The sequence below is a fragment of the Triturus cristatus genome, chromosome 6, assembly GCF_964204655.1.
Source record: "Triturus cristatus chromosome 6, aTriCri1.1, whole genome shotgun sequence".
Taxonomy (NCBI): domain Eukaryota; kingdom Metazoa; phylum Chordata; class Amphibia; order Caudata; family Salamandridae; genus Triturus; species Triturus cristatus.
This window is the reverse complement of record NC_140589.1, coordinates 1,036,142,789-1,036,170,082: the sequence shown is the minus strand read 5'-3', so window position 1 is coordinate 1,036,170,082 and position 27,294 is coordinate 1,036,142,789. Positions and strand designations below refer to the sequence as shown.

Sequence of the window (27,294 nt, the reverse complement as noted above, 5' to 3'; positions counted from 1 at the left end):
ATGTGGAGTGCTGGCTGTTCCCCTCCAGGGAGGCTGGAAATGAAAGTGAGAGAAAATGGTAGGAGAGTGAATAAAAGAAGCAAATGGAGACACAATAATTAGAATGGAAAATAGGATTTTATAAAAATTTTGGAAAAATATAACTGATGAAAAAGGAGGGAGAAAAGAATATGGGCTACAGTTGGTATGGGAGTCAGGGCAGAAGAATGAACCAGCAGTGAAGGGTGAGGATGCAAGACTGTGGGGGGGAGTGGAAAGGAAGAAAAGAGGAAGCAAATGCAGAAAAGATCTACATTGAAAGGGAGGATATAGGAAATGTAGATAGGGTGAAATGATTCGGTCATGTCTGTTTTCTCCAAATATCATTTCTAGCAAATAAAGCACTCAGGGCCACATGTATCAAGCAATTTTGCGTACGCAACCTGGCCAATTCGCAGAATCAGCCTGTTTGCGAATGGAAAAAAGGCTTTTCCCATGTATCAAACCCTATTTTGCGATTCGGTAACCTGTTACCAAATCGCAAAATGGGTTTGGTTAATAGGTATTTGGAAAGGGCATGTTTAGGGCATTCTTTCCAAATACTGAATTGTAACAGTATGTATGAATGTTTTGTGATCGTGAATGCATTTCTAAAACATTCGCATTTTACCACCAACTTCAAGTTGGTGGTAACCCATTCGCAAATGGCAAGGGGGTCCCCTTCCCCTTTGGTATGGTTGGCAAAAACGTTTTTTGAGAGCAGGCAGTTGTCCCGCGGACCACTGCCTGCTCTTAAAATATGGGAAGAAAACTTCAATTTTTCTTTTTTAACGCAACCCATTTTCCATTAAGGAAAATGGGCTGCATTTAAAAACTAAATATTGCTTTTTTGAAAAGCAATCACGTATATGGTGGTCTGCTGACCCCAGCAGGCCGCCATCCCCATGATTTTAGAGATTTCTAGGGGGGGTCGCATATTGCGACCTACCTCACTAATATTAATGAGGTAGGTCAATTTACAACCCCCTAGGAATTGCTAAATGAAACTCTTGGAGTTTCATACATTAGGAATAGCGATTACCTAATTACGAATTGCAGGCAATCGCAATTTGGTATTGTTATTCCTAATGTTGATGCATGTGGCCCTCAATAGCTAATAGACAGCACACATCTCTTTTTACTGGTAAAAGCCAAGTCTCTGTTTTGTATAAACTGTTCATTAATTCCCATACATGCAAACTCTCCCAATACAAGCATGGGACTACCAATTTCAAGGCTAGTCACCCGCCTCCCAATTCCTGCATGCAGAAACCCGATTTGGAGTTTTGTAAACCTGCCAAAAATAAAATGTTGATGCCTGTCCCACATGCTCCAACCTCCCCTCCAAGAATTACCTCTGACATCAAAGGTTAACACTTCGTCTTAATTCTTGAAGGGGGAGATTTGAGCATGTGACAGGATCCAACATTTTATTTTTGGCAGTTTTACATAGCGTAAACTAAAACTGAGGGGCATATTTAAAAACAACTATCACCACAGGAACATTACTTTTAACGCCGTTCCTGTGGCGATAGGGATTTCGCCTTATGTGTTTCGGAGGGCGTTCCGCCACATTACCCATTGATTTTGATGCTGCCCCCTATTTACGAGGGTGGCGAAATAGGAGGCAGCACCAAAATTAAGACAAGGAAAACCTGGTCTTAACATAGCAAAATGATTCAGTCATGTTAATGTTTATTTCACCTTATTTAGATGTTTCTATTTGTGCTGCATTGTGCAGTGCACAGGCACTCTTTCACTATGGTGCAAGGGTGCCTGTGTTGGTGCTAGGCAGCTTACTTTAGCACTGGCACAGGGAGAAATGTAGGAAAGTGCCGTATTATTGTAAATACGGCGCATCCCTGTGCTTCTAAATTGACGTAAGGCAGCTTTAGCTAATTTGGAACTAACCCACGCTCTGCCACTTTATTGTAACTATGCCCCAGAGGTTGGAACTTTGTTTGCGCTATTAAACTGCCATAATTGAATGAAGATTGTCTGTCACCATACATACCAATAGACCGAATTCAGGCAGATTGCCTAATCTCCCACTTGCCTGCTCTAAAATGTCGGTATATATGAATTCCTGAAGTTACATATAACAGCACTTCTGGGGCCGTCTTATACATGCGAGGCATTTTCCTTCATTGCGCGGGGCGCACATTTTGAAAGTTGCACTTGGTGCAATGAAGGAAAATGCGCCGTATTATACTGAATGACTGCCCCCAGGGCAGCCGTGAACTTGTGCTCATGTGAAAAACTGAGCTGCTGCTTTGAAGCCGCTCTGTGTTTTCACAGTGCAGGCGGCAACCCTTCCGCACTTTGAAGGGGGAATAGAGATCCCCTTGCAGGCCGGTGTAGGGTGTTACGGATCCTGCTTGCAAGGGGATATTTGGGGGAGGTCCATGGGACCCCCTTTCTCCCCTCCTGAAGGCAGCCATCAGGGATCGCACTGCGCCCGGGTCTGTATTTCGACATAGCGCAGAGGCAAAGGGATTTCCTCACGTGCGCCCGCGATATCGGTATTACAGAAGGGGCTGTAATACCAAAGTGCCCCAGGGGTGCACAAAGCGGGAACAAATGCCCGTTGGGGCCCGGGGCACTTGCGTAATACGGCCCTTAGGGCTATCACTTTAAGTAATGTCACAGTTCGAAGTTCTTGCTTTCCGTAAACGGAAATGCGACGGAACACACCTGAAAGGGTTTATAGACTGGGAAAAATATTTCTTCCCTGCAGGGAAAAAAAAGTTGAAAGGTACAAATGTACTTCAGCATGATGTAACTGCATACAGCAATGCACATAATATTGAAAAACATTCAAGGAAGTGAATCTGAAATACATATGGTATGCTACCATCTAGTGGTAGAAGTATGTATTGTACCAATAAACTTGGAGCATAATGTTATTCTTTTTCCATGCTATTTTCTGAATTTATATAAATGTTCCGTTCCTAAGAACAAAATGTATATGTTGATATGCTCGATATAAGGGGAACAGTTTTGATCCTGAATCGGGCATATTAAAATAATGTTCTGAGTCGCAAGTAGTAGATTATTTCTTTTTATTTCAACCTTAAGTCTGGTATAAATGTTCTGGTCAAATGATATCTGTCTTTATGCCAACAGTATGGAAAATGTCGCCCTGCCGCATGTTCACGAAACAGATGTTCGAATTAAAATGCTAGCTGCCCCGATTAATCCAGCAGACATCAACATGATCGAAGGTGAGATACATGCCAAGAACACTTTGTTTAAAAAACATGCACCTTCTGTAGGAGTCAGTACACCCCTTTCGTCAACATTTGACAGGGTAAATTATATACCTCTTCATCACTACAATGAAATTGCATTGATGTATGGTCAAATATAAATGCAGTTCTTCATTTACAGCTTTGAATCTGAGTCCAATGTTGAGTCCAATGTTGAGTCTAATGTTGCTAAAGTGCCTGCTATGCCTTAGAGTCGAATCAAACCGCTCCTAAGAGCTGTTGAGTTCAAACATGTAAAATAGTAAAGCGTTTTAAAATGTTAATACGTGTCTTAGGAACGCATGAAATAATAGCAGAAAAGAAACGTTATAAAATACGTTAAATCTCCGGTCGGTAGTTCACGTAAACAAAGATTGTGGGTAACTCGGCCTAATGGAAACATTTCTGTACCACAAGGGTCCACATCTGTGATTCTGCGGAGTGGTTGAAATGGAATACCCCATAGTACGCTTCTGTTTTTAGTTTTTAAAGTACTCTGTATTGAGGCTTAAGAACAGGAGGATTGATATCACTGTAGAAATGATTTTGGAGTGTTAAAAACGGCTGCCTTTATTACGACTCAACCTAACGTTACACTAAATACAATCACGCGGATCGCCCACGCTGCGTCCTTGGTTAACACGAAATACCTAGATGAACAAAGCACACAAAGAGGATCGAAAGCATCACCCACACTCTAAACGCTAAAATATCACCCACCACAAAACATTAAAACATCACCTACCTCAAAACACTAAGACATCACCCACCTCTAAACACTAAACCATTACCCATCTCTAAACACTAAAACTTCACCCAGCTCTAAACACTAGACCATCACCCCACCTCTAAATACTGACATCGCCCTCCTCTAAACACTAAACCATCACCCAGCTCTTAACACGAAAATATCATCCACCTCTAAACAGTATAACATCACCCACCTCAAATCACTTACACATCACCCACCTCTAAACACTAAAATATTACCCAGCTCTAAACACTAAAACATCACCCACCTCTAAACACAAAAAAATCACCCACTTCTAAACACTGACATCACCCACCTCTAAACACTAAACCATTGCCCACCTCTAAACACTAAACCATCACCGAGCTCTAAACACTAAAACATCACCCAGCTCTTAACACGAAAATATCACCCACTTCTAAACAGTAAAACATCACCCACCTCAAATCACTAAGACATCACTCACCTCTAAACACTAAAATATTACTCAGCTCTAAACACCAAAACATCACCCAGCTCTAAACACTAAAATATCACCCACCTCTAAACGCTGACATCACCCACCTCTAAACACTAAGCCATTACCTACCTCTAAACAATAAACCATTACCCACCTCTAAACACTAAAACATCACCCACATCTAAACACTAAAACAATACCCACCTCTAAACATTAAAACATCACCCACCTCTAAACACTAAAACATCAGTCACCCCTAAACACTAAACCATTACCCACCTCTAAACACTAAACCATCACTCAGCTCTAAACATTAAAACATCACCCAGCTCTAAACACTAAAATATCATCCACCACTAAACACTAAGACATCACCCACCTCAAAACACTAAGACATCACCCACCTCAAAACACTAAAACATCACCCACCTCCAAACACTAAAACAGGCTCTCCGAGTAGATCGTGGGCTACTGGTAGCCCTCCAGCTGCCTGTAAGTAGCTCACCTGGGTGCATCCCATCCTACAAAACTGGAACCTTTTGATTGGTTGAATTAATATATATATTCAGATGGAGTAATATATATGTGCCAAAGTTGTATATTTAAGAGGAATATGTATGCATTTTAGAAGTCATAAGCTTATGTTTGGAGAAAAATGGAGATTAGATTTTCAAAATATATTCAAAGCTGATTTTTGAGTGATAAATCATGTGAGGAGACTTATTAATAATATTGTAACTTTCATGCCAGGGCACTGCAGCTGTGGCTGGCATGTATTACCTATGTAGAGGCATTCCAAATTCACTATGACTCTTCTACATTACTGCTGGCTCTACTGTCTGATGCACTGAGGTGATCACTGCTGGTAATCTTGCATGGCATGGCCACTAATGTAATCTTGTCTGATGGGGTCAGTATTAGAACACTGATAACATAAGTAGCTCACCATGATTTTAATTTAACATAAGTAGCTCTTATTACACTAAATGTTGGAGACCCCTGCACTAAAACATCACCCACCTCCAAACACTAAAACATCACCCACCTCCAAACACTAAAACATCACCCACCTCTAAACACTAAAACATCACCCACCTCTAAACACTAAAACATCACCCACCTCCAAACACTAAAACATCACCCACTTTTAATGTGAGTGATAGTTACACAGATCTCAAACTTGATAACTGTTCAAAGTTCCCCATTCTGGCTCAGAACTTTTGAAAAATACTGTGAGTGAAGAGGGGCACTGGCAACGCTGCAAGTCAAATTTTCAATTCTGACTAAGGTGATCATTCATTGGTTGAATGCACCTGTTGTAGAGATTTATGTGTAAGCTTCAGGCCATAGGTCCCAAGAGCATAAACCTATCAGCCTAATACGCTAGCTGCAGAAATGTGTGCTAATTATATGTAAGAGATTCCAGCTCGGCCCTGGCCCTGTCTATTCAAAATGTCATCAGTCAGAGGTCAATAAGAAGCACATTTGAATTCATTAGCTGCACAAGTTACTTGAGTCAGTGAAATGGCCCGATAAGCAGCTGCTGGCAGTTTTTTTTATAGAAGGAGCTATTAAGGAGATGTAACCATCTTCCATAATGCTCCTTAAATTTTTCATGATGCCCTTCTATATTTGCCCTTCTTCACAGTAGCCCCGTAAGCGGACTTCCTCCTCACATTACTTATGTAATGAGCTTCAGATTCCCCACCGAACCCTCCTAGCAAATACGCGCTCTAGCCTTCCCATCCTTCCTAACATGGCTGACATCCTTCACCCCTGACCTACTATAAGAGGTGGCACGACCCACCCCACTTCCTGTTTTTTTGGTTCTGCTTTGCAGACTCTTCGAGCAAGTCACAGGTAAGCGGGGCAATGTCATGCGGTAGCTGACCCGGGGGCTTGGAGGAAGCCCTGCTGAGTGGGCTCTTTGTGTCTATTGCTGTGCTTTTGCTGTTATACTTTTGATTGTATGGTGTATTCTGAGGCCCGGCCACAGTGGGTTCTTACCTCCTCCTCAAAGCTCTGCCTTAGCGGGCTCAGCCATTACGACAGGTCCTTGTGGTTGGGACGCCGGCCTTCTGGGTTCAATCTTCTGAGGGCCGCCAACCCATGCTCCTTTGCGGCGCGGGCGGGCTGCATGGAGAGTGCTGTTGGTCCTGTTCTCCGTATAGGCTGGCAGGCAACTCTGGCAGTCCTTTTATTTTGTGGGGCTGTGGTAGGGCAGCTGGCTGGTTTGCAATGCTGGGGCTTGACACATTCCTGGCATGCTGGGCTTTGCTGGGGAATGCGAATGATAGAGTCATGCTGTGCAGTGTGCAGGCTGCTTGTGTGTTTCTGTTTCTTGGCAAATGGCCCGGCCATCACAGTCAGATGTTCACGTCAGGAAGGGCCTATTTAAACCTGGCTCCCTTGGACTGGTTCTGTGTGCTTCAGGATGGAGAATACTAAGGAGCCTCAAGTTAGGGATGGCCATAGTGTGCAGGCTCCGGCAGAGTAGCCTTCTTTGCAGGCCAGTCAGCAGATGATCCAAGCTGCAGTGGCTGCTGCATTTAAAGAGTGCAAGGGCCCTTCTCCTCTTAAGAAGCAGTGTGTTGAACCTTCCACTAGTGCTGGGGCTGAAGGAGAGGACGATGATCTCATGTGCCGTTATGTGCAGGGCCAAGTTCTGAAGGAGGTTCTGTAGAATATCAAAGATAATCTGGCATCCTGTGTGCCCCAGGTAGAGGAAGTATCAAAGGACTTTTTCATGCAATACTAGAGGTGTGAGCCTGAGTCCTTGCCCTGCCCCTGCATCCCTCCATCAAGAAGGTGATGGATAATGAGTGACAGGAGGTTCACAAGCCATCTTTCCCATGGTACTTATCAAAGAGTTATGCCATTCAGGACTTTTCTAAGGATTTTCCTGCAGTAGTTAAGGTAGATTCCTTCATGTCTAGGTTGTCTTCACAGGGGTCATCATTTTGGAGGATGCCTCTCCTTCGGACCAGGCTGACAAGAGGGTGGAAGCTGCAGTCAAAAGGTCTTATGTGATGGCCAATTTCCCCTTATGGCCTCTGCTCATCTCTCCCACATAGTCCAGTCTCTTTTGAAGGACTACCAGTCTCTGGTTGAGATTTTGGAATAGAGGGGTGGATATCATGCCTACCTTGGAGATAATGGAGCAACAGACCAGATTGTTGTCAGACATTTCCTTTGATACCTTGGGGCTGCTGCTGCCTCTGCCTCTGCAGGCACGGCCATTCAGGGCTGGCACCAGGTCTGATTGTGCCATTGGAAGGCTGAGGTGGCACAGAAGGCACTTTTGTGAAGATTCCTTTCTCTGGGGTGAAGCAGTTCGGTGCTCCAATGCAGATGGTGAAGAAATCAGCAGAGGATAGGAAACTGTTGCTTCTCAATCATCCTACTAGGGGTAAATGGTTTGGATCCAAGAGGGCCTTCAGCATGTCTTCTGCTCTCAAGGGTAACCTGTACTTTCATGGCAGGGGACTCAGCTGGGGTGTCTCTTTCGCCCACAAATCCCAGCCGCAGCAGTCAGATGTTGGTCCCAACCCCTCATCTAAGTCTTCACTATCCGATAGGCCTCAACAGTCAACTTCCTGTTGGGGCTCGGTTGTCGAACTTTGGGGAGGATTGGGTAAAGTCAATCTCTGACAAGTAGGTGTTAAGGATTGTCAAGAAGGGCTCCATGATTGTCTTTGATTCTCTACCCCCCAGAGTTTTTTGTTCACATTCAAGCTGCCCTCTGCTGCCACATAGAAGGATGCTCTCTTGTCAGATATTTGGGATCTTCTCACAAAAGGGGCCATTCATCCTGTTCCGGCTGGTCAGTGGGGTTGAGGTGTCTACTCCATCCTTTTACTGGTAAGGAAGACTTCAGGGAATTTTTGTCCTGTGCTGGATTTGAAGTGGGTGAACTCTTTTTTCCCCCTTGTTAAGTTTAAAATGTTGTCTTTGCAGGAGATCCTCTCTTCGCTGGTTCAGGGAGACATGGTGGCTTCCTTGGATCTGTTCGATGCCTATCTTCATGTGCCGATTCACCCGGCTTCCCAGGAATTCATCTGGTGCTGTATGGGGCCTGAGCATTTTCAGTTCCAGGTATTCCTGTTTGGCTTGTCCTCTGCCCCATGGGTTTTTACGAAAGTCTTGGCTTCCTTGGTTGGGCTCATCCATAGGGAGGAGATTTGTGGGTTCCCGTACCTTGATGACTGGTTGATTTCTACTTCTTCTTTTTCCAAGGGGGCTCATCACATCCAGAGGGTCTGCAAGATTCTGGAGGGCCATGGGTTTCTGATCAATCACAAGAAGTCGCACCTAGTTTCCATGCAGGACCTGGTGTTCATTGGAGGTCACCTGGACCTGGCCAAGGGACTTGTGTTTTTTGACGGTGGGGAGGAGGGTGATCTTACAGAAGAATCTGGGTTGCCTGCTCGCACTGGATTCAGCCCCAGCACATCAGTGGATGACATTACATTGCTTGATGTCAGTGGCAATCAATGTGTTGCCATGGCCTTTGTTGCACCTGTACCCATTAGTGAACCATCTCCTGTCCCATTGGTCCCCACATGCCCCCAATTACAATCTACAGGTAGTGGTGTACCCTTGGATTAGGTTCGCCCTTAGCTGGTGGCTGGATGCGACCAATCTGATGAGGGGTCTTCCATTTGTGGTGTCCCCCTCCAGGGTTGTGACCACAAATGCCAGTAAGCTGGGCTGGGGGGCGACTTTGATTCCTTGTCTTTTCAGGGGTAATGGGATCGCCTGCAGGCAGGTTGTTCTTCCAACTTCAGGGAACTGAAGGCTGTGCAATTCTCAGGAATTTGCATCAGCTCTCAGTGGGCATCATGTGCTGGTCCAGCTGCACAATCAGGTTGTGTTGGGTTATCTCAATCACCAGAGGGTTGCAGGGTATGATCCTTGTGGCTCCTGGCTCAGGAAATTCTGACCTGGGCGGAGAGCATAGTGTTGTCTCTACGGGCAGTGTACCTCCCAGGGAGGGAGAATTGTGCGGCGGACCACCTGAGCAGGGTTTTTGTCCCCATGAATGTGCTCTGCTGGTCAGTAGAGGTGTTCAGTGTGTTGCAGAGGAGGTTTGGGTGTCCAATGGTGCACTTATTTGCAGACAGGGATAATGCTCTACTGCCCCACTTCGTCCCAAATTTTCTTGTCTGGAGGCATGGCAGATGGATTCAATGTCATTCAGGTGGCAGGAAGGCCTTCTCTATGCTTTTCCTCCAATCCTACTGATTGCCAGGGAGCTGTGCAAAATCGGCTTGGAGAAGGCTCTTGTTCTGTTGGTGGTGCCATGCTGTTTCCTGCACCTCTGGTACTCTCTGGTGAAGGAGCTTGTGGTTCAGGAGTGTTGGGTGACTCCAGACCATCCATATCCTCTGCCTCTGAGAGGTTCACCTCTGCCCACTGGGATTCTGCGGCTGCTCCATCTTCAGGCCTTCCCATTGAAAGGGTGACTCTGTTGTCACGAGGTTGCTCAGCTGAGGTGGTTGATCTACTTCAGAGTTCCACACGTCCGGTGACTCCTAGGTCTTATTCCAGGCATTGGGGTCGTTTTCTAGATGGTGTGGCACTAAGGGGCTGGCCTCAGTGAATCCGCTCAGGATACTAGATTTTTTGTCTGATAGATTTTCATTGGGCCTGGCTCCCTCTATTCTTCAGGCACAGTGGCCGGCTTTGCGGGCTTCCCGGAGTCCCCATGTGGATGAGTTGGATCCTTTGGTTTCCAGGTTCATGGATAGTTTCTTTATTCAGTGTCCTAGGGAGATTTGTCCTGCCCCGGCCTGATATCTCCCTTTGGTGTTGCAGGCACTGCAAGCTGCTCCTATTGAAACCTTTGTGGGTGGTGAACATCAAGTTCCTGACCATGATAGTTGTGTTTTTGGTGGCTATTGTGTCCAGTGGAAGGATTGGGGAGTTGGGAGTCTTTTTTAAGATCTCCTCCTTTCTTGAGGGTATTGCCAGATAGCATTGTCCTGCAGTCTGTTTCAAAGTTCTTGCCCAGGATTTCTTCTGTAACTAATCATTTGACTGAGGCTGTTCTGCCCACGTGTTCTCCCGAGCCTCTATCTGGGGTAGATGCTGGCCTCTTGCTATTGGATGTCAGGAGGGCAGTTTTGGTGTATCTTGGAGTTTTGCAAGTGTGATAGTTTGTTTGTCACGTTTGGCCTGGTAAGGTCTGGTCATAAACCTGCTATTTCCACATTGATTAGGTGGATTAAACAGACAATCCTTCTGGCATATGAGTCTCTGGAGTCGGAGGACTCTGCCAGGATCCAGGGGGGCCACCCTGTGGGTCCGATTCACAGAATTAACTTAAGACAAAATTCTAAACTTACTACTTTTGGTATTCACAGATTGCACTTACTACTTTTGGTATTCACAGAATGGATTTACGACTACTAAATTTACGTCCGCACTCGGGCCGGATATTCCGGCCCAGAGGCGGAGCTTCCGGCCCGGAGGCGGAGCTTCCGGCCCAGGGGCGTAGCTTCCGGCCCAGAGGCGGAGCTTCCGGCCCAGAGGTGGAGATTTCGGCCATGACTAAATCTCTTCCACCGGCCGGAATCCAAACCTCTGGGCCGTAAACTCCGCCTCTGGGACGGAAGCCCCGCCTCCGGACCGGAACCTCCGCCTCCAGGCCGGAAGCTCCGGCCCGAGTGCGGACGTAAAGTTAGTAGTCGTAAATCCATTCTGTGAATAACAAAAGTAGTAAGTGCATTCTGTGAATACCAAAAGTAGTAGGTGCATTCTGTGAATACCAAAAGTAGTAAGTTTAGGATTTTGTCTTAAGTTAAGTCTGTGAATCGGGCCCACAGTATTTCTGTCTCCTAGGCTTCTTTCAAGGGGTTCTTGATCGAAGAAATTTGTAGGGCCACAACATGGGCTTGTCCTCCCATGTTCATGGACTACTATTGGGTTGTGTTGGGATGTTCAGCTGCTGGGGATTTTGCTGTGGATGTTCTCCAGGCTGGCACTGACTGTGATTGACTGTTGCTGTGCTGTTGGGTGGCTGTTTTTCCTCTGTTTTATGTATGTTTTAAACTTTATTTGTGCCTCGCATTTTGGTTTCTGGTGTTCTTGTTTTCTGGTGACCATGAAGCCGCATTGACTTTGGGATATGCTCACTACATAAGTAAAGTGGCGAGGAAGACTTATTAGGAGGTAATGCCCTAGTTATTTACCGATCATCTTCATTACTTCGAGCATAGTCTTCCTCGCCACATAGGTTCCCATCTCTCCCTTCCCTGTTTGGTTATGGGCTTCATGTTTTTGGTACTGAGGCTTGGTAGTAGAGCAGAAGTGGGGTGGGTTGTGCCGCCTCTTATAGAACGTCAGGTGTAAAGAAGGTCAGCCATGTTAGGGAGGGATGGGAAGGCTAGAGTCCTAATTCACTTGGAGGGTTCTCTGGGGGAGCTGAAGCTCACCACGGAAGTAATGTGGTGAGGAAGACTATACTCGGAGTGATTAAGATTACCGGTAAGTAACCAGGGCATTGCCCATTTTCACAATGGCCCTGTAAACAGATAGTGGCAGTTTTATGTTTAGCAGTAAAGCAGATATTGCCATTTTCCACAGGTGCACTCTTAGCAATTATTGTCACTTTTCCCATTGCCACATAATGTTGATGTATCTAGTTTACGTAAGCTTCAAGGAAGATGATATATTGCTACAGTATTTTTCTAATCCCACAGTACAGTGTAAATGTACAGTATCACCAATGCCACTGTATACAGATATTAAGGATTTCATCAGTTCCCAGAAATGCTAATACTTTCAGCTTTTACATTGCATATCAACACAGACATGATTACCAGTTTCCAGATTGCTCAGAAAAGCCAACCTTGCCAGTTATATAGGCCGGAGTTGCACACACACATACACACAAACACTCACATGGAATATGACATGGATGAGAAGACATGTTATTTTTAATTATATTTCTCTTTCTAATAATGGACTGTGTGTGTTTGTGTGCATGTGCTTTTGTGTGTGTGGCCTGTTGTGAAGGAAATTGTGAACTGGAAGCTAAGCGATGTTTTAAAACTTAACTCCTGAAGCAACAGGAGTAGGAAAAGCAAGACTCAATGCAGTGGTTGCTGGTGATAGTGAGACAGGCTCAGCCCAGCCTGTTGCTAGGTGGAGGCTTTGGGGCTGGAGAGGCAAAGATGGCCAGGATGGGGATGTTGGTAATGTTACACTGAGGAATGACCTACTAGTTCGATTATCTTAGTTATAAGTGCTTGTGGTGAATGCAGCACATCTACATGAAAGGCAAGAAACTCATCTAATAATTCTGGTGTAAAAAGTGCATTTTAGAAGTCTCAGGCTTGACATTTTCCCCTCATGGGTGCGATTTTGAGATGTTACATATGATCTCTTCCATACCAGCTCAAGAAATTTGGAATTTGCTTACATTTTTTAATGATCTTCACTGGATTCAGTTCAGTTCGCAGTATATCATGGAGGATGGATTGGAGAAAAGATAAAACATCCAGGATTCTGAGCGGAAATGCTGTAGTAAACGTCGAACCACAAACCTGAGAAGGTCCCCTTTTTCAGACGAGTGTTTGAACAGAAAGAATATAAAAAATATTGTGATACATTGTTACAGGAATATCGTGATGTCAAAAAGATTGTGGTTATAACTATCACATACTGTTTTTGGTCTTGTTTTTAATATCATTTACTAAAATATCATTGTACTTTAACGAAAGAGGAAGGTGCACCAGTAAGAAGTCCAAACATGATAGGAAGTCCTTAACGTTTCTTTAATTCTTGTATGTATTCTTAAAAACAGACATCAGCCAACGCGTTTCGTTCTAAAAGGCAAGAACTTCTTCAGGGCTGAAACAAGTAACAAACAAATATACAGACATAACTACATTTATATAAAACATATATAGTCATACACAATATTGCAAACAACAGTAAACACATAGGACCATACTCAACGACTTTGATATATACACAAATATTAATACAATACATATATATATATACAAATACACATCAGACCGTTGTAATATAAAAACATGAAAATACATTCAAATACCAAGAATAATATAAAATCTAATAGAAGACATTAATTCAGAAGATGAAGTACATTGTGAATACTACTAAACCATTTTGAACACTCATATATTTATATTTTTCAAGAGTATATATAGTAGAATCGATATCCATAGGTCTAATTAGTATACGGCCTATCGAATGTGCCCCAAAAATAAATATTAAAAATGGGGGGGAGTTTATAGTAAAGGAATCTCACCTCTACTTTGACGATGTGGGATACCTGCGATTATCAATCTGGTTCCGCACGATCAATAGATCAGTATTATCACACGATTCAGTATAGAATTCAACGATGTGAATTCAAACAAGTAATAAAGATGTCTTTCACAGGTCTGACATATAGTAAATGAAAAAAAGAAAGTTTCTTATGAAAAAAACGTAAGTACGAAAATAGACAAAAACAATAAAGTTTGCTTGAGAGTATTCAACAACATTGTTGTCAATAAACAACAAAAAATAATGAGCAACAAGACTGACATAAGTTACGTCAAAAAACATAAACGGCGACGCAATTTGTATAAAACATTCCAAAAACACATATATTTTGAAAAAGATATCCAATTAATTTGAACGTTTATAGTCATATTGAACCATAAGATAAGATAATATCTCACCTAAATCATTTGGAAGTTCAGTGGGAAGATATAAATAAGACCGTCGGTATGAAATACGAATATGTCCTTCTAGTCAAGACGCCAAGTGGCATTTATCTTAGTAGTATATGAACATTCCAACGCGCTAAAATGTAAACAGAGCAAAAGGAAAGGGGTGAACGAAGGAAAAGCGCAAGAGAGTAGAAAAACAGCAACAAACGAGAAAACAGAAAAATAATACTCATACTAGAATAAGTAACTGTAAGTATAAAAGTTTGAATATCCACAATGCTAATATTCTCAAAAGGCATGATATAAACTTATCTCCAAACATTGCTAAAGCGCTTAGTCACAGGACAAACTCAAGACTTAAAAATGCTTCTACCTATCAATCCGTATTAGTATCTTGCCAGAATTGCGGGAAACAAGTAAATTCAACAGAGTTACCAAAACCTAATCAAAAGAAAACCAGTGATTGTCTAAACCCGTACTGCAGGTAAAAAACGGCTTACCTTTTCCAAATACGAAAAGCGGAGAGAGAGTAACGGGGTCAGACAGCACACCTGTATTTTCAAAGGTAACCGCGAAGCCGCTATTTAAATCAATCACCGGAAATGAGGTGACACCTCCCCAAATGTTAGTAGAGGAGCAGGTAAACACAGACGCCATATTTGAATGGTGTGTATAACAAGCATCGATGTATATAAAGCATCGAAAAACGATTTGGAATATAATTTGAACATGGAAAGATAATACTCAAAAGTTGCGTGAAATTATCAATAAGATACTACGTCCTGCCCGTATAAAAAAGAAACATATAAATATAAAGCGAGAAGATATATATATATATATATATATATATATATATATATATATCACGTCCCATATGTATCCAGGGCTCAGAGAAATAACTAAACTACGTCACAATACTGAAGGTGAATCGCAAAACCGAAATAATAATAATATACCGGATATCTGGAAACACATGCCCATATAGCGTGAAGTCGAGCGAAATGCGCCATATTTAAATGGTGTAAGGAACGGACATTGTTGCATATGCAGCATCGAAAGAAACAGATGTGATATATTCGAAGCTGGAAGAGCAATGTTGGTGATATGTATATCTTAATAGAAAGGAGGTAATACATCCCCACCTATATTGAAGAGATGTATATAATTATAAAAAATATATATACCACATCCCAAATGTATACAAAACGTGAATAAATGGACAAAACAAAAATAGGTACAGCTGACAAGAGGCCAACACAGGTATTACAAATCGAGTCCTGATCAAAACAAAAAATAGAAGTATAGATATACATATTGCATATGGACAGTACCTACATGAGTCCATGAGAAAAAAGGTAGATGTAACACTAACTACTAAATATAGAGGCCAATATATAGCCACATAGAAAAAAAATATAAACAAAGTGAAAAAGCAAAATACATAAAGAGGAAAATGCCTGATATTAATAAAAGAATATTGCACTATGGACATACATGAAAGAAAGGTAAAGTTAAAAAAAATATATATAGAGAACAAGTGAGAAAGGTATGAACTGATCCCAGATCATATCTAGATGATTTAGTACGAGTATTAATAATGACAGTGTATCAACCCAAATATAAAATAGAGGCTCAGCTTGGATGAAAAATTGTACAATTCAATCATTATAAAAAATAATGCATCTCAGTATCAGAATTATGTCCCAAGGTGACAGCTCGTAGGCGACAAATCCATTTAGATTCACATTGTCTCAGTATCAATTCTCTATTTTGTCCTCTTTTGCCTACAGGAATATGTTCAATTCCATGGAACCAAAAAGAGGGGCAGTCTGTATGTTTAATCCTGTAATGCTCAGTAATGGGATATCTTGTATCATTATTTAATAGGGCTCTCCTATGTTCTTGTATACGTGTTTTTAAGGGGCGAATGGTACTACCCACGTAAATGATGTCGCAATCACATCCCAGGATATATACAACATGGGTAGTATTACAATTGATGAATTGGTTAATGTTAAATGTTCGTATACAATTGTAAGAAAAGGTTTTAGTTTTATTTTTACCCATGGGGCAAACATTACAGCTACCACAGACAAAAAAACCTTTAGGTTTTTTGGGGAGCCAAGTACCACTTGTATGTGGAGTGCTAATATAACTGGGACACAGTTCATTTCTCAGGGAAACGCCTTTTTTGTATGTAATAGTAGGCGTTATGGAAATACAATCTTTGAGTCCAACAATGGAAGTCAGAAGATGCCAATTCTTCCTTAGAGCTCTAAATATACCATCACTATGTGTAGTATATTGAGTAATAAATCTTGCCATGTTATTAGATTTGTCACCGGTTTTGGATTTATCAAGTAGTGTCGCATCCCTGGTTGAAGACAAAATTCTTTTTTCAGCGTTATCTAGAATCTTCTTATTGTAGCCTCTGGCTTGAAATCTTTTTTTAGTTTCACTGACATTTGAGAGAAAATTATTCTCCTCACTGCAATTCCTTCTAATGCGTACAAATTCCCCAAAGGGGATGTTATTGATGACTGAACTTGCATGGGCACTAGAAGCATGTAAAACTGAATTACATGCAGTCTCCTTTCTATGGAGTTTACTTTGGATCTTATCATTTTCAACATAAAGTTGATATCAAGAAAATTAATACTGCTGTTATGATAGGACATAGTCAGTTTTACATTGAACACATTATCATTTAGATACGTGTAATATTGCTCCAATTTCTCAACAGAACCGGACCAGAGACAGATGATATCGTCTATGTACCTCCCCCAGAATACAATGTATTCGGTCCAGGGGGAGGCACATCGGGCCCAGGCATGCTCCTTCTCGTACCACCCCATGAAGAGGCAGGCGTACGAAGGAGCAAACCTGGAACCCATCGCAGCGCCCTTGATCTGTTGATACCAGCGGTTATCATGTAGGAAAAAGTTATTCATGAGTATAATATTGACCATCTCAATGACCATTTCATTATGTTCGTAGTGCTCGGCACCTTCCCGGTCCAAAAATGAACGTAGGGCCATTATACCAAATTTTTGGTCAATACACGTGTAAAGACTTTCAACATCAAATGTCACAAAAAGCAGTTCCTCAGACCATTGAAAGTCTTTGAGTTTGACAAGAATGTCTTTACTATCCTTGACATAAGAGGGTAAGTCCAATACATATTTGCGTATTTGAAGATCTACAAAGTGTGAGAGTTTTTCGGTGGGTGAACCAATCCCCGAAATAATAGGTCTTCCTGGGGGGAATGGCCCCCCCTTGTGTATTTTTGGTAGAATATATATACAAGGGAAAGATGGACATTCAACCTTCAAAAATCTATATTCATCCTCTGATATTAATGAAATATCCCTCCATTCAACCAGTGTGGAATTGATCATAGTAGAGAGAGCAGGTATTGGATTATTTGTAACCTGCCTATAACATGTGTTGTCATTTAGTTGTCTGTTGATTTCATCAAGATATTAAAATATCATTGTATATCATGTTGTTTTTTTACAATTTTTTTGATGTAATTATCTTACAAATGGTTGATGTTTTGTACATTTATTTTAAAAAAGTAATCATAATGTGTATTGTATTCAATTTTACTGTGTATTCCTTGACAATTTGAAAAAAAACCCTATATATTTAATGACATTTTTAGTAGTGGAATGTTGGGTTTATAGGAGATTTCTAAAGTATGTTTGTATAAATAATTACTATACGCATTCTTTTCTATGTAAAATTGATTTGTTACTACTAAATTTATATTTTATACGTTAAAATTTTTACCAATGCATATTTAAATTTTAGAATTGTTTTTGTTGTTTTTCGTAATGTTACAATTATTTTCTTAATTTAGTTTAATTTGAAAACTAATTTTGGCAATTTTGTTCTTTTTTATTTTTTTTAGTGATTTCCTATTCATTCTTTAAAATCTATGTTAAGCCTTGTTATATTTTGTATTCATTTTAAATTAAAATTATATATTTTATAAATGTATTTATAGACTAATGCAATAATTATTTCATTTTAAAATATTTGTTTTCTTTTCAAAGTTTTTTGTTTTTTTCTGTACTTTTATAATTCTAATTGTTTTAAATTTGTTAATTTCAAATGTGCATTTAGTAAAAAACGTGTACCATTTTTTATGTGAATTAGATTTTTGATGCCTCAGGAGAATTTGCTGCTTTTGGTGGGGACTCTGTGTCCCATAATTCAATAGCCCTGGGAGAGGAGGGGCTGCCGACATCTCAAACATCTCCTCTCACACTTTAACAGCACCTACCACCTCCCATGGTATGGGACGCCTCAGGAGACTTGCTACTTTTGCTGGGGACTCGGTGTACCATAGATTCATAGCCATAGGAGTAGAGGGGCCACCGACATCTCCCCGTATCGTGTGCTTAAAAAACACACGATCAAGTGATCAAGTCCCCCAGGAGGGATGAAACGCGTAATGGCTGCCTTGTTTGTTTGAGTCTTGAATAAACGAACAGATATTTGAAAAGAATCTTGTGGTCCGTGCTCCCTTCTGCTCAGCTGGTTGGATACGAGAGAGGAGAGTGCTTTGCCGATATATATATATATATATATATATATATATATATATCACGTCCCATATGTATCCAGGGCTCAGAGAAATAACTAAACTACGTCACAATACTGAAGGTGAATCGCAAAACCGAAATAATAATAATATACCGGATATCTGGAAACACATGCCCATATAGCGTGAAGTCGAGCGAAATGCGCCATATTTAAATGGTGTAAGGAACGGACATTGTTGCATATGCAGCATCGAAAGAAACAGATGTAATATATTCGAAGCTGGAAGAGCAATGTTGGTGATATGTATATCTTAATAGAAAGGAGGTAATACATCCCCACCTATATTGAAGAGATGTATATAATTATAAAAAATATATATACCACATCCCAAATGTATACAAAACGTGAATAAATGGACAAAACAAAAATAGGTACAGCTGACAAGAGGCCAACACAGGTATTACAAATCGAGTCCTGATCAAAACAAAAAATAGAAGTATAGATATACATATTGCATATGGACAGTACCTACATGAGTCCATGAGAAAAAAGGTAGATGTAACACTAACTACTAAATATAGAGGCCAATATATAGCCACATAGAAAAAAAATATAAACAAAGTGAAAAAGCAAAATACATAAAGAGGAAAATGCCTGATATTAATAAAAGAATATTGCACTATGGACATACATGAAAGAAAGGTAAAGTTAAAAAAAATATATATAGAGAACAAGTGAGAAAGGTATGAACTGATCCCAGATCATATCTAGATGATTTAGTACGAGTATTAATAATGACAGTGTATCAACCCAAATATAAAATAGAGGCTCAGCTTGGATGAAAAATTGTACAATTCAATCATTATAAAAAATAATGCATCTCAGTATCAGAATTATGTCCCAAGGTGACAGCTCGTAGGCGACAAATCCATTTAGATTCACATTGTCTCAGTATCAATTCTCTATTTTGTCCTCTTTTGCCTACAGGAATATGTTCAATTCCATGGAACCAAAAAGAGGGGCAGTCTGTATGTTTAATCCTGTAATGCTCAGTAATGGGATATCTTGTATCATTATTTAATAGGGCTCTCCTATGTTCTTGTATACGTGTTTTTAAGGGGCGAATGGTACTACCCACGTAAATGATGTCGCAATCACATCCCAGGATATATACAACATGGGTAGTATTACAATTGATGAATTGGTTAATGTTAAATGTTCGTATACAATTGTAAGAAAAGGTTTTAGTTTTATTTTTACCCATGGGGCAAACATTACAGCTACCACAGACAAAAAAACCTTTAGGTTTTTTGGGGAGCCAAGTACCACTTGTATGTGGAGTGCTAATATAACTGGGACACAGTTCATTTCTCAGGGAAACGCCTTTTTTGTATGTAATAGTAGGCGTTATGGAAATACAATCTTTGAGTCCAACAATGGAAGTCAGAAGATGGCAATTCTTCCTTAGAGCTCTAAATATACCATCACTATGTGTAGTATATTGAGTAATAAATCTTGCCATGTTATTAGATTTGTCACCGGTTTTGGATTTATCAAGTAGTGTCGCATCCCTGGTTGAAGACAAAATTCTTTTTTCAGCGTTATCTAGAATCTTCTTATTGTAGCCTCTGGCTTGAAATCTTTTTTTAGTTTCACTGACATTTGAGAGAAAATTATTCTCCTCACTGCAATTCCTTCTAATGCGTACAAATTCCCCAAAGGGGATGTTATTGATGACTGAACTTGCATGGGCACTAGAAGCATGTAAAACTGAATTGCATGCAGTCTCCTTTCTATGGAGTTTACTTTGGATCTTATCATTTTCAACATAAAGTTGATATCAAGAAAATTAATACTGCTGTTATGATAGGACATAGTCAGTTTTACATTGAACACATTATCATTTAGATACGTGTAATATTGCTCCAATTTCTCAACAGAACCGGACCAGAGACAGATGATATCGTCTATGTACCTCCCCCAGAATACAATGTATTCGGTCCAGGGGGAGGCACATCGGGCCCAGGCATGCTCCTTCTCGTACCACCCCATGAAGAGGCAGGCGTACGAAGGAGCAAACCTGGAACCCATCGCAGCGCCCTTGATCTGTTGATACCAGCGGTTATCATGTAGGAAAAAGTTATTCATGAGTATAATATTGACCATCTCAATGACCATTTCATTATGTTCGTAGTGCTCGGCACCTTCCCGGTCCAAAAATGAACGTAGGGCCATTATACCAAATTTTTGGTCAATACACGTGTAAAGACTTTCAACATCAAATGTCACAAAAAGCAGTTCCTCAGACCATTGAAAGTCTTTGAGTTTGACAAGAATGTCTTTACTATCCTTGACATAAGAGGGTAAGTCCAATACATATTTGCGTATTTGAAGATCTACAAAGTGTGAGAGTTTTTCGGTGGGTGAACCAATCCCCGAAATAATAGGTCTTCCTGGGGGGAATGGCCCCCCCTTGTGTATTTTTGGTAGAATATATATACAAGGGAAAGATGGACATTCAACCTTCAAAAATCTATATTCATCCTCTGATATTAATGAAATATCCCTCCATTCAACCAGTGTGGAATTGATCATAGTAGAGAGAGCAGGTATTGGATTATTTGTAACCTGCCTATAACATGTGTTGTCATTTAGTTGTCTGTTGATTTCATCAAGATATTAAAATATCATTGTATATCATGTTGTTTTTTTACAATTTTTTTGATGTAATTATCTTACAAATGGTTGATGTTTTGTACATTTATTTTAAAAAAGTAATCATAATGTGTATTGTATTCAATTTTACTGTGTATTCCTTGACAATTTGAAAAAAAAACCTATATATTTAATGACATTTTTAGTAGTGGAATGTTGGGTTTATAGGAGATTTCTAAAGTATGTTTGTATAAATAATTACTATACGCATTCTTTTCTATGTAAAATTGATTTGTTACTACTAAATTTATATTTTATACGTTAAAATTTTTACCAATGCATATTTAAATTTTAGAATTGTTTTTGTTGTTTTTCGTAATGTTACAATTATTTTCTTAATTTAGTTTAATTTGAAAACTAATTTTGGCAATTTTGTTCTTTTTTATTTTTTTTAGTGATTTCCTATTCATTCTTTAAAATCTATGTTAAGCCTTGTTATATTTTGTATTCATTTTAAATTAAAATTATATATTTTATAAATGTATTTATAGACTAATGCAATAATTATTTCATTTTAAAATATTTGTTTTCTTTTCAAAGTTTTTTGTTTTTTTCTGTACTTTTATAATTCTAATTGTTTTAAATTTGTTAATTTCAAATGTGCATTTAGTAAAAAACGTGTACCATTTTTTATGTGAATTAGATTTTTGATGCCTCAGGAGAATTTGCTGCTTTTGGTGGGGACTCTGTGTCCCATAATTCAATAGCCCTGGGAGAGGAGGGGCTGCCGACATCTCAAACATCTCCTCTCACACTTTAACAGCACCTACCACCTCCCATGGTATGGGACGCCTCAGGAGACTTGCTACTTTTGCTGGGGACTCGGTGTACCATAGATTCATAGCCATAGGAGTAGAGGGGCCAACAACATCTCCCCGTATCGTGTGCTTAAAAAACACCTACCACCTCCCGCGGCCTGGGATGCATCAGGAGACTATGCTGCACTTGTTGGGGTCTCGGTGTCCCATAATTCCATCACCCCAGTAGAGGAGGAGACGCCAACATCTCCCCGCGCTGCTCGCTTTAAAACCACCTTCCACGGCGGGAGACAGCTCAGGAAACTTTGCTACTTTTGGGGCACAAATTCAGAGCCACACACGTGGTTTAACTTGCATTCTTTCAGGTTTATCAAGGCCTTGCCCGTTCATTCCTTTCACCATCATTTAGTATGCTGCGCTCCTTTCTTACAAGATTATAATCCTATAGCCACTGGACGACCTATCATGATCATTTCCTCAAATGCCTCTGTACAACTGCCATCTTGGCTAGATACTTTTACCTTTACCAGACAGCTCTTGATGACTGCCTTTATTACTTCTTGCATTTACTGATTTAAAGAAAGGACACAATACTGTGAGGGATTACCTTCCTGGTATACCATTCTGAACATTGACACTTTTAGTTCAATTCAAGCCTTGGAAAAGTCTCTGTGATGAAACACGTGTCGGCTGCCTGTCTGTATAGTATATTATGTCTTTGATGCAAGAAATGTGAATAACACTAGGAAGAATAAATACATCCAACACAACTTTGAACTTTTTATTACTTTACTACTGGTCATACACAAAACCATTGGACTTCTCTGTGTGCTTCAGTACTTTTTTCTTCATTACTTTGCCTCTTTTGCTGGTGACTCAGTGTGCCATAATTCTATAGCTTAGGAGAGGAGGGGTTGCCGAGATCTCTGTACGCGCTTTAAAAAGCGCCTACCACCTTCCACAGCGTGGGTTGCCTCAGGAGACTTTGCCACTTTTGCTGGAGACTAATTGTCTCATAATTCAATAGCCCCGGGAGAGTAGGGGCCGCTGACATCTCCTCACGAGACATGATTTTAAAGGGCCTCCCACTTCTTGTGGCATGGACCGTGCCAGGGCAATGCCCCGACCAAAGACGGGCCCATCCATGCCCGGCTGCACCAGGAAGAGTCAGGGCATGGCCACCCATCTTGGCTTAGTATCCTGGTGAGCATTTTCATTCTTTATTAGTTATTTTTGAGGGATGGCCTTTTCTTGCGCCTCATAATTTTTTGCCAGTCTTAACCTACTGGTGCCCTGGTTTTCGTGTCATTCCTCATTATGGCCAAAAGGAAGACGAACAAGTGCTCCCTGGGAGCAGGGAAAGAGCCCAAACCTGTTGTAGACATGTGGTGAATACTTGTAGCCTGAATTTATTCCCCATAATAAATATTTCTAAGTTTTCCTAAAAGAAATAAACTGGTGATTGTCCTGGCATCTCTACCTCTTCCTTTATGGCACAAATACAGCACACAGAGGTGCATAGGACACTAACTCCTATTATTTCTTGTCCTGATCAGTTGACTCCATGGGTTTGGAGACACAATTGGAACCTAGTGTGACTGTTCTGTGTGAACCTTTGCCTGGAGAAGTTGCTCACCCGATAGCCTCGTAGGACTTCCCTTATGGCGAGATTCAGCCCCCTTCTGATAATCTGACTTTTTACTCCTCGTGTTTTGACATTATCAAATACATTGTGGGTAGTCTGAGAACCGATCTGAACATTGTTCAGGATGCCGTTTTTGCTTTAAATTTAAAATTGTCTAATTTTCTGGATCTTAACAATGGGGTCCATTTGTATCAGACTAATGGATCTCAGGGTGTCCGTAATACTGAGCCTAGTCATGTACCTCGGAATAATATTAATCTGCTGGATCTCCCTCCTGATTGTATTCCTTATGTAGTAGTTTTGGTAAACATGCCCGTTGAAGACTGCTGGGAATTTTATTTTGATTATCTGAGAAATAAAGTGACACATTGGTTGTCTACCAAGGGTGGGTTCCATGTAAACATTCATGATCAAATCATTATGTCTCGTAGAATTGGGTGGGTGACCTGGGCCAAAAAGGCGACTATTGTGGTTAATTTTGCAATAGTCAGGTCGCATGCAGAATTCTTGCCTCCTGTCAAAACAAGGGTTTTCCGAATGAGTTTATTGGTTTCAACCAAATGGATTTTTTATCAACCAGGCACTGTTTTGACTTCATGTTTCCTAAAACCCACCCAGCACCCGAGAGAGTGGAGTCAACAGGGGGCTATCAGGGACTCTGTCCCTACAACATCTATGCTTTCCCCTTATTGAATTGCGTTAACCCACTTGTCACTCTGGAAAAAGTGAACTAAGTACCCCCCTCTGGATGTGCTGTAAAATCAGACTTGACGTTGATGATGGGGTACTCTCTCCACAAAGGTGCTGTTATTCAAGAGCAACATAGTTTTTTGTCCTTAAATATAGCGGGATCGGAGGAAAAGTTAAATGATTGAAATTGGCTAGATTTCTTCAAACAATATGATATTTTGGCCTTTCAAGAAACTTGGTCAAGTAGGACTACTCCTTTCTTGGACGTTTTGCACATTTCTTTTGCTCAGCCACTCCTTCATCCTCAGGTCGTGCCAAGGGTGGGGTGTGCACCTCTATCTCTGAACTGGTCTATTGTTGAATTGATTACCAACTTTCCTAATTTAGGAGCAGTTCTGCACACCATTCTTGATAAATCAAATTGTTTGGTATTTCATATTTATAACTGAAATAGCCAGTTGCCCAGTTCAGATATTATTACCTCTATGGGTATGGTCATCAATACCTGGAAGACTCAGTCTTTGGAATCTGGCGCAAGTTCTATCTTGTTCACACCAATAGTCATTAAGGGTAATTTTGATCTTCATCCATGTACACAGGCTTGCCTGTCGTCTCAGGAGTTTTTTATGGGGCAGAACTTTCCTGATGTCCATTTTGACCACTCATCTCAAGGTGAACAGGCCAATGTAATAGTACAATCACTGAATATGCTTATGCTTAGAGCCTTGGAGGCCCCTTATTATGTGGGTAGGGGGTGCAAGACACTTGTAGATTCTATTTTAATTTCTTCGTCAGTTTTACTCTTTACACAAGTATAAGATACTAGATTCTGGTTGGAGTGACCATAACCCTATAATGTTGTCCTTAAGATGGTTATTCTTGAAACAGCCATTATTGGACCCTGCTTCCTCTCATCTTGCTTGGAGGGATCAAAGTAGGCAGGTGAAATGGTCCAAAATAATCCCAGATGAAGTTCTTGTAATATGTGTCCTCTTAGTAGCCATGAGTTGGAATGCTGCCTAAGCTCAGATAGTGAGCCTCAAGAAGTTTTGAGGGCATTCACCACTCTCTGTCCCGATATTAGGGCCGCTCTAACAAGTCCAAGAAGAGCACAGAGTGATAATAAGGGTGAACTCTAGTTTGATGGAGCCTCTTTCAAAGCCCATTGGGAGTTAAAGAAGGTCTTTAGCTGTATTTTAAGGGACGTAGTAGAGGTAAGCTTACTATGCAGACAGAATAAGTTGGTTATTAAACAATGGAAAGGCCTGGGATAATTTGGTGTGTGCTAAGGGTTCTCAGAACAGCATCACTTTGTGGTAGATTGTTCAAAGCCCTTTTTTGGGGCAGAGGATGGTCGTCCTTTGATTTCTGTGATTGGTGAATGGTTTGAAGATTTTTCACACATTTAATCATTAGAACCTGGTCTACAGTTTGCATCTCCACTCTGTGTTCAAAAAGGGCTATCAAGGGAGCGAAAATAATACAGGCCCATTTCCCTGATCTATACCACAAGTCAAGGTTTTGGGTCAGGTGATTTTGGGAAGTCTCTCCTCGTGGGACAAAGAGAACAGCATCATCTCTGAGTTGCAGCACAGGTCAATTCCAGAACCTATCCCTGTGGCCAGTAAGGGCATCCTTTTCTTAAATATTATGATCCTGACCTCCACAATTGATTGTGTAAATCGAACTAAGTCATGGATCTTGATATTGACACTCCGGCGTTGGTGTCTTTTTTAGGAGACTTCCACAAGGACATGTCTGCATCTGTTAGGTTTTGCAGCGAAGAAAGCTGCTCAAGATCCTTTCCAATAAGTTGCGGTGTCAGGCAGGGTACCTTTTTTGTTTACCAACCACATTAATTATCTTGAAAAAGTTCTATCCAAGCTGAAATGTGTTGTTCCCTGAGTAGGTCAGTAGGTGATCCCAGTTCTCCTTTACATGGACGACACCATCCTTATGTCACCTTCAGACTTTATGGATCATTTGGATCTCTCCATAAACCAGACAACATCTTATGTTATGGTCATCTGTCAAAATTCCTTTACTCAACAGAAGTAAAATCGATCAGGTACCCACTTTTAACTATTTGGGTATCTTGCTTGATAACAAGAGTACCTGAGGTCCCCTCTTATGTCCAAAAGCTTGCATGCGGGGGCGACATTGGCTTTTGGATCTAGGTTAGGCAGGAAGCTGATTAAGCCCCTTCAAATTTATTGTGCCAAATGCATGTAGGCCACAACTTATGGAAGTGATTTCTGAGGGTACAAGGACTGCCATTTGATTCAGGCTGAGGACAAGAGGCTTGCACAGCATTTATTGGGGGTTCCACAGAGTACTTACACCTTTGCTGTCCATTAAGAACTGGGCATTAAATATATTTTAGATACTATTTCATTAAGGCCCTTGTCTATGTTTAGATAATGTGAAAGCAATACCTTGGCCTGGCTATGTTAAGTCGCAAGTCACTAGTTTGGATCACCCTGACATATTCTCTACCCTTGATAAAATTGCTAAAGATAACTATGAATGGGTAAACTCACTTTTAACATCGGCACTGAGGCCTCCAGGGAAAATACTGAATGTCAAACCTGTTGTCCGTGATCACTGTATATTAGAAACAGTATCCTCCAAGAAATGTTATCTCACATGAGTAACCAATGTTTATCACCAGCTGCTATTAATTAGGCACCTTGGGCCCTTGTACTTGTGACAACTTATCAGCTCGAACTCTTGAGAACTTTGTTTTCTTCTGTACCCATTTTTCTCTTC

At 40.8% G+C, this 27,294-nt stretch overlaps 1 protein-coding gene across 3 annotated transcripts in view; it reads left to right on the top strand.

The window, feature by feature from the left end:
- The window catches only part of LOC146820952 (enoyl-[acyl-carrier-protein] reductase, mitochondrial-like), a 686,021-nt gene that overhangs the window by 234,225 nt on the left and 424,502 nt on the right, over positions 1-27,294 (top strand). For all 3 annotated transcript variants that reach the window (XM_085611823.1, XM_085611825.1, XM_085611822.1), the window contains one exon: positions 3,145-3,242. In XM_085611823.1, the coding sequence (XP_085467949.1) occupies positions 3,146-3,242 (97 nt within the window). In that variant the 5' untranslated portion in view covers position 3,145. The remainder of the gene's footprint in view (positions 1-3,144; positions 3,243-27,294) is intronic.